This window comes from Magnolia sinica, chromosome 1, assembly GCF_029962835.1.
Source record: "Magnolia sinica isolate HGM2019 chromosome 1, MsV1, whole genome shotgun sequence".
NCBI lineage: Eukaryota > Viridiplantae > Streptophyta > Magnoliopsida > Magnoliales > Magnoliaceae > Magnolia > Magnolia sinica.
The window spans coordinates 53,483,935-53,492,639 of NC_080573.1; the positions used below are offsets into that span (position 1 = coordinate 53,483,935).

An 8,705-nucleotide genomic window follows, 5' to 3' on the forward strand; every position below is an offset into this window, starting at 1 on the left:
AGTTAATATCCTAATCGTGCTACAACCTTCACTTATTAGCCCTAATTAAGAGATTTAGCCAACCATAAACATGATTGAACTAAGAGCTCTTAAATAAAACATAAAAACAAACTAAGGAAAAAGAAGAAAAACTCTTGGTGGTGGCTCTCCACCCTTTTGCTTCACTCCTTAAACCCTAGATGATACCTAGGAACGTCCTAAGGACTCTTATTTATACTTGTGAAGCTCTACCTTAAGCACTGACTTGGAATTTTCGCAAACCGCCTTGAATTATGCAATCTGCCGCTTTTCCACATTATGCTTTGGTCAGACCGAAGTCAAATCTGAAGTCAATTATGAATTTGGAAAGGATTTTATTTCAGCAGTTGCTCGATTTCCGTCAAACCAAGCTGGTTTCGGTTGGATCGAACTTAAGTTGTCGGTCGAATTGAATTAATCTTCGGTTGAACCGAATTAACTATTTTAAGCGCTGGAGCTTTTTGTACACTTTTGGTAGCACCGAATCTTTCCTTTGGTTGGACTAAACTAGGTTTTGATCAGATGAAATTGTCCATCAGTTGAACTAAATTAGCTTCTAAATTCCATCGTTTGTTGTTGGACTGTTTTGTGTAAGTTCGATCGAACCGAACATGGGTTCGGTCGGACCGAACATGTTTATTTTCTGCTACAGATTCTGCGATCTTTCAAGTCCTTTCTTCAGCTTTTATACTTAGTTTCCTTGGATTTTTAGCATGTGAATTCTTTATTCTTGGTCTTCTAAGATCCCTCATTTGCCTTGGTGATTCTTGAGCATCAAATCCATGCTTTTAACATTCTGATTCTAAATAGAGAGTGAATACTCTTCTTCTTGAGATGTAAAGAAATTAATACAAGTAGCCCTGGGTTTAAATTTAATTAAAATCAATAGAACCCTGGACCTTTTCTATCAGATTAAACATTGAACATTTGACATTTAAGAAAAGCGGTTCTTCAGCTACAACTTCTTCTATGGTGAAGATAAGTATACATTTACATTCTGTATTTGGCTTTTCTGAGATAGCTAAAAAATCTCGTTGTTGGTTTTTCTGAGATAAGCCAGAAAATCTCAGTGAGAGGTTTATTTATTTGTGATAGCCCGATAAAATCACAGCTATATTAGGTTTTAAGGTGACCCTCTGAAAAACTTATTCATAGTGAAAGACAAGATTACGTAGATAGTAATTTTGGGAGTACAGTAGGTGTGATTGTTTGAGAATAGTTGTTGACACACCGAACCACTATAATTCTTGATGTTGTGGTGAATGCTTTTATTTTTTTTATGGTGAATGGTTGTAATTTCATTTTAGTACAAGTGGTGAATGTTTGTAGTAATTAGTTTTATTTACTCTTATCAGTTTCGAATTTTAAATATGATCACATTTGTGAAATAAGGTTGTCCTACGGATCAATTTGAATCAACGTTTGAATACTGGTGCAATTGAGATTTCTGATTTGTTTACTTATTCAACACTTTATTCGATTATTTGGCATAGTCCTATTCACCCCCCTCCCCCCCTCTAGGACTTCTTAAGCTCTCATTTTCAAGTGGTATCAGAGTGGGTTGCTCTATTTTATTGTAGATTAACTTCTTTGAGTTTAGATCTAGATCTTTATTACGTCAAATTTCAACAGTTTATCTATTACTAGGCTACCTCCTTCTGATGGCTCTAATTATTCATACTAGAAAGCCAGAATGAGGATTTTTCTAAAATCTTAAGATGAAAGTATGTGGCAAACCACTATGACTAAATGGAAACCACATATGACTGAAGTATTAGGCAATGATGGAACTAAATCTATGAGAGAAACTGCATTCTATTTATGGATTGCAACTCAGAAAGTGAAAATAGTATTAATGTTAAAGCCTTAAATGCAATAACTTGCACTCTATTGCCTGATGAATTCAAAAGAATTATTTCACGCGATACAACTAAGTAAGCATGGGATATTCTCGAAACGACACATGAAGGAACCACTATAGTCAAGAAATCAAAAGTTCAAATTCCCACTACCATATTTGAGGAAATCTGTATGGAAGAAAATGAAACTTTCATAAACTTCTATACGAAACTAAATGACATAGTAAATTCCATGTGGGGTTTAGGAGATGGAATCCTAGAAAGCAAGGTTTGCACAAAAATATTACGATATCTTCCCGAGAGATTCAATTCTAAGGTTACTGCTATTTGGGAATTAAGAGATACTGATCTTATGAATGTTAAGGAGTTAGTTGGTTCTCTTCAAACATATGAGTTGAACTTTAAGACTCATAAAGATAAGTTTATTGCTCTTAAATCTTCTAAATTTGTTTCAAAATAAAATAGTTCTAATTTTAATTTTGAAGAAAATGAAGATGATATAGCAATGTTAGCTAAGAAATTTTATAGAATTTTAAAAAACAACAAAATATCAGATTTTTAAAAATCAACTGATGAAAGAAAAGAAAAATCTAATTCTTGAAAATCTAAAACTAAGGACAGTCAATGTTTCAACTGTCATGAATATGGGCACCTGGCAAATAAATGTCCTAAAAAAGATAGGTAAAAAAGAAAGGGCATGATAGCTACTTCGGATGAATCATTTAACTCTGAAAGCACTTATGAGTCTGATGAATCAGAATAAGAAAATGCAATTGCAAATGATGTAAAAGCTCTTATGACTATAGCTAGAGTAACTTTCTCAGATAGCTGTAATATATCTCACTATGAAAATCTCAGGAGTGACCCTGAAAATGAAAATGAAGACAATCTTCAAGATGCCTACAATGCCCTATACAGAGAAAGTTGTAAAATTGCTATTAAATTAAAAATTCAAAAAGAGAAATATATTAAACTAAAAGAAGAACTTGAAAACACAGTTATAGAAAAATCTCAATTTTCAATTTTCTTGAAAAAACAAAATTAGATTTAAGTTTTAAATCTTTTAAATTACAAAATCTCAAAATAGAAAATGAGAAACTAAAACTTAAAGTTTCTTCCCTTCTGAGTTCAAAGGACACTTGAAAATATGCCCATGGTGACCAGAAGTTTGAAAAATTGTTAACTTTATCGAGATAATATAGTGACAAATTTGATCCAGGCTATATTAAATATAATTCTTTGAAATCAAAAGATTGTGCTCCTATTTTCGTAAGAGGAGAATCCTCGAATTCTAAAGGTAAGACTTTAAGATATTTTAATCGTAATGATTTCAAAAGCTTAAAACCCTTTCAAGTTCCTAAAAATAATAATGCCATCAACTATAAACATCAAAGGAATAATAAATCTCCCTTAGCTGAAAAAATTGTGGGCATGCTTAAAGAGCTTCTAAAATCCAACTCAGATGAAAAATGAGTTTACAGAAAAAGGAGAAATCCTAACTCTCAAATGCAACGAAAATCAAGAGACTCCTAAACCTAGAACCGTAATGAAATGGGTTCCAAAGGTTAAGTGTCTTATTATTCACACAACTTTTAAAGCCATTATCTACTCAAGATGGTACCTAGATAGTGGATGCTCAAGATATATGACATGTGACAAGGCGATATTCACAAATATCAAAGAAGTAAATGGCAGCTCAGTTACTTTCGATGATAGAAGCAACTGCAAAATAATTGCCAAGGTACTGTACAACTTCCTAACTTACATCTCTTTAAAAATGTGCTATATGTTGAAGGTTTAAAACATAACCTCTTCAGCATATCTTAAATCTGTGATAATAAACACGGTGTAAAATTTTCTGATCACGGATGTGAGATAATGGATGAGAATGGTAATATAATATTAAATGGTTGTAGGACATCTAAAAATTGCTATATTATTGATAACTCTTGCTCATCTAACCATTCATTCTACATGGTCCGAACAGACGGGACTGATCTATGGCATAAACATCTTCGACATGTAAACTATAGTGACCTTTATAAGCTGAGCAAAATAGATCACTTACATGGCTTACCCAAGCTGAAAAAGATAGAAAAAGTATGTGGTGCATGTCAAATTAGCAAACAGATCAGGAGTAGTCATATGAAAGTGAACTCCTTAGCCATGGCTAAACCTCTAGAACTACTTCACATGGATCTAATAGGACCAATTAAAATGGAGAGTAGAGGTGGAAAGATGTATTTTCTAGTCATTGTTAATGATTACACCAGATATAAATGGGTAGCCTTTTTAAGAGAAAAATCAGATACTCTCGATGAAGTCAGAAATTTTTTAAAGCGTATTCAAATTGAAAAAGAGACGTCGGTGGTCAAAATTAGAAGTGATCATTGCACTGTATTCGAGAATAGCATTTTTGAGAAGTACTGTAATGATCATGGTATATTGAATGAGTTCTCTGCTCCCAAAACACCTCAACAAATTGGAATTATTAAGAAGAAAAATAAAGTTTTATAGGAAATAGCTAGTGTCATATTAAATAGCATGAAACTACCAAAAACTTAATGAGCTGAGGTTGTTAATACTGCTTGCCATATTATAAATTGTGTTTACATTAGAGAAGAAAAAAAAACCACTAATGAACTATGGTTTAATAAAAAGCCCACTGTTAAATATTTTCAAACTTTTGGAAGTAAATGTTTTATTTTACGCAATCGAGAAAATTTGGAAAAATTCGAAGCTAAGAGTGATGAGGAAAATTTTCTAGGCTATGCACTAAATAGCCGTGCTTACCTGGTTCTTAATAAAAAAACTGGGGTGATTTAGAAATTAATAACTACAATAATTGATGATCAACAAATCACACCCACTCCAAGTCAAGATGATGATGAAGTCAATATAATTGATATACCCGACTCTTCATCCAAATCAATTAATACTGAATTAAGATAAGTTAAAGACCATCCGACTGATCAAATACTTGGTAATCCTCGTATTGGTGTTCAGACAAGAAGACAATTAGAAAATATCTGTAATTATGTCTGCTTCACTTCCCAGATTGAACCGACCAATGTAAATATAGCACTTACCGATGAAAGTTAGATAATTGCCATGCAAAAGGAATTAAATCAATTTGTCAGAAATGATGTATGGTACTTAGTTTCTATACCTACTAATAAACATGTAATTGGAACCAAATGGATTTTTAAGAATAAAACTAATGAGTTAGGTAATATTATCAGAAATAAGGCTCGACTGGTTGTACAAGGGTACACTCAGATAGAAGGTATTGATTATGATGAAACCTTTGCACCAGTTGCACGCCTTGAATCCATAAGATTATTTATTTCGATTTTATGTCATAAGAAATTCAAAATATATCAAATGGATGTCAAAAGTACGTTTCTAAACGGTGACTTACATGAGGAAGTATATGTTGAACAACCTAAGGGTTTTGAGGATCCCAAACTTTCAAATCATTTATATCGTCTTAAAAAGGCACTTTATGGTTTGAAACAAGCTCTTAAGGCGTATGAAAAATTGACTAAATTTTTACTTAGTCATAACTTTATTATGGGCAGTGTTGATAAAACTTCATTCGGCAAGAACAATAACAATCATATACCAATAGTTTAGATCTATGTTGATGATATCATTTATATATCTATATGCACTAACTTACTATTGAGTTTGCACATATAATGAAATCCAAGTTTGAAATAAATATGGTTGGTGAACTAAATTATTTTCTTGGATTACAAGTTAAACAACTTGAAGATGATATATTCATCTCGCAAACCAAATACGCCTTAAACCTTGTAAAAAGGTTTGGGTTTGAAAATGGAAAAAATTTTGATACTCCAATGATTACAACTCTTAAACTCTCAAATGATGAATCACGTAAAAGTGAAAACTCGTGTCTATATTAAAGCATGATTGACAGTCTCTTATACTTAATTGCTAGTGGACCTGATACTGCTTTTAGTGTTAGAATATGTATTAGATATCAATATAATCCTAAGGAATCACATTTAATTGCAGTTAAATGGATAATTAGATATGTGGCAAGTTCTGCTAACTTAGGTCTATCATATCCGCATGATATATCTGTATAAATTACTGGATATACTAATGCAGGCTAGGTAGAAAATATTGATGATAAAAAATCTACTAGTAGTGGATGTTTCTACGTAGGGAACTATTTAGTTTCATGGCTCAGTAAGAAACAAAATTCTGTATCTATCTCAACAGCTGAAGCTGAATATATCATAGCTGGTAATGTCTGCACTCAGCTTATTTGGATAGAAAGAATATTAGCTGATTATGGTATTGCGCAAGATACAATGACATTATACTACGATAATTCGAGCGCAATTAATATATTAAAAAAATCCAATCCAACATTCTCGTACTAAACATATCGATATTTAATATCATTATATTCAAGAATTAGTTGAAGACAAAAGTATTGTGCTAGAATACATTCGAACTGAGAAGCAGCTTGTAGACATACTGACAAAAGTATTGTGCAAGCAATGTACGCTTCTATTTGTGATGTGTCTCTAAAAGAGCTTACATTTATGATTAAATTCGTAGAAGGGACCTTCACAATAAATCGCTATATTATCTTAGCATTGACTGATATTACCATTATGGAAGGTGCAATTCCAATTGATAATTTAACTGATAAAATGACTCATTCTGAACGACAAGCAATTACTCATAAATTATGTCATTTTAATGTTGAATGAAAATTCAATAATGCTCTCTGTGCTAACCAAATGCTCCCAAAATATCGAGTTCTTCATAGGATTTTTACGTCTAACGTCTATCTTAGATCGGAAAAACTTACTCCCTTTATGACTCGTGTCCTCCATTCAGTTGCATCTGGTATTCAAGTCTATCTTCCATCTTTAATATGCTACATTATTATTCAATTTGGGCTTCATACTGGTCATTATTCGATTCCATTTCCTTACCTTATAACATGCATTGCTTTACATTGTAATGTCAACATTCCTGCATCTGAGGCACTGGAGTCGGAATTACCATTTGACAATATCAACTTGAATAAGATGAATCCATAATTTATTCCTGTCCAATGTGATGAAGAAGAGGAGGAAGCACCTGCACCTGAAGACGCTTTAGTGAATGACATTTTTGCTGGACTAGATGAGTCAGATGATCCAGAAGATCCAGACTATCAGCCTTCTTATGTTGATGATCATCTTAAATCTTTAGAGGAGAAGGTTAATGCTTCGCAGGTCTCTTAGGAAAACCTGGTTCAAACACAAAAATCCTCAATGAAGTAGATGAAAAGTACTTCCATCGTATCACTAGGAGTTTGCACCTGCTTGACCCTTCTATACCTACTCCTTCATCATCTGGATCTGATTGAGATCATTCCATTTTAGTTCTTATATTTATGGGGCTGTAAAACTTAAACTTTAATTATTTGCTTGGATGATTTCTTCACACTCTCCTAAACTCGTTGGATGTTATTTCCCCACCTGTGACAATTTCATATGCTAATTTGCATTATCTCACTACCAGAAAACTGGACAAAGGCTACGGATAAAAGCCGTAGCCATAGACCTATGGCTACGGCTTTAGTCCGTAGCATGACCGTAGTCGTAGGTGACATAACAATAGGTCTTCAACCTATGGCATAGATTATTATAGCTACAGATATAATCCGTAGCAGTTATATCTGTAGCGAAAAGTACATACGACTACGAATTTAATCCGTAGCAATTATATGTCGAATTTAATAACAGATACAGTTGTCATATTATCAGCTATGGTCAATATCTATAGCTATTGCCTACATTAAAAAAAATTATAATCATTTGTTCATTCAATTACCACCTGCATAATCATTCATTCATTCAATTACAATCAATTACAATCGTTCATTCATTCATTCACAATTACAATTACAATAATGCTGAAATTACAATTGTCAAAGTCCACTCCTTTTCCTTTCAGTTTCTTAGTAACCTCTATAAAATTACTTCCACGGTCATTTATGTAGTACTTTGAAGAGTTGTCTCGAAATGCAACTCTAGTAATGATAAAGTCACTTCCTGCAACAGCTTCATATATTCCATCATCCTACAAATAGTCATGACATTCATAAATCGGAATGACCATTGGGGGAAAATAAGACAAAGTGAAAGAAGTGCATCATGTATAACCATTTTCTTTTCTTTTTTTTCTTAATGAATTAATAAAAACTCAAAGAAGAATGAAATTGACATAAAAGGAATGGTCTCACCATATCAATTATCTCCTGAAAGGGAACAGTCCAAGTTTTGGTGATCAGTGATTGGTAGAATACAAAAGTTATTGCCTGAAGGAAAAAATAAAAAAGAAATACACATTTCAGCTTGAACCCCATTAGGAAACAAATGTTACTATTTTCATTCATGATTTTCATACCTTGCTCCACTGAAAAACTTCACCATCATCAAACTCGAGAGTTAGAAAACCAACAGGATCAAGCTGGATTGAACGACCCCAAAATTTCCGTCCTCTACCTTCATGGTGGCATGCAACAATCATTGGATGATGACTAACTTGTCTCAAAGTAAAATATCAAGTTACCTCCTTGACTCAAAACCAAATCAACAATGTGAAGTCTTATAAAATTATAGAACTCGTTAAACCAAAGCATGAGATTCAGACTATCTAATCAAAATTGTCAGACTACGAAAATTTAAAACTATAAATGAAATAAAGGAAAGCATCAATTGATCAGTGAACAAACAACAGATATGAGATTGGATGATGTTCAGATCAACGTTACTATCTAAATTGGTATTTTAA

General features: G+C 32.7%; 1 protein-coding gene across 2 annotated transcripts; it reads right to left on the minus strand.

Annotated features, from left to right (window-relative positions):
- Nucleotides 1–7,748: 7,748 nt before the first annotated feature.
- On the minus strand, nt 7,749–8,467 carry LOC131243338 (structural maintenance of chromosomes protein 4-like). 2 transcript variants are annotated; one of them, XR_009170046.1, is made up of 2 exons: nt 8,155–8,467; nt 7,749–7,991 (listed from the first exon to the last, which is right to left on the minus strand). XR_009170046.1 is itself a non-coding variant. In XM_058242671.1 (2 exons), the coding sequence occupies exons 1-2, from the start codon at nt 8,439–8,441 to the stop codon at nt 7,794–7,796; spliced, it is 321 nt and encodes a 106-aa protein (XP_058098654.1). In that variant the 5' UTR covers nt 8,442–8,467; the 3' UTR covers nt 7,749–7,793. The 2 variants fall into 2 exon arrangements, 1 of the variants encoding a protein (XP_058098654.1); XM_058242671.1 differs by having other exon boundaries at nt 8,319–8,467.
- Nucleotides 8,468–8,705: the final 238 nt, after the last annotated feature.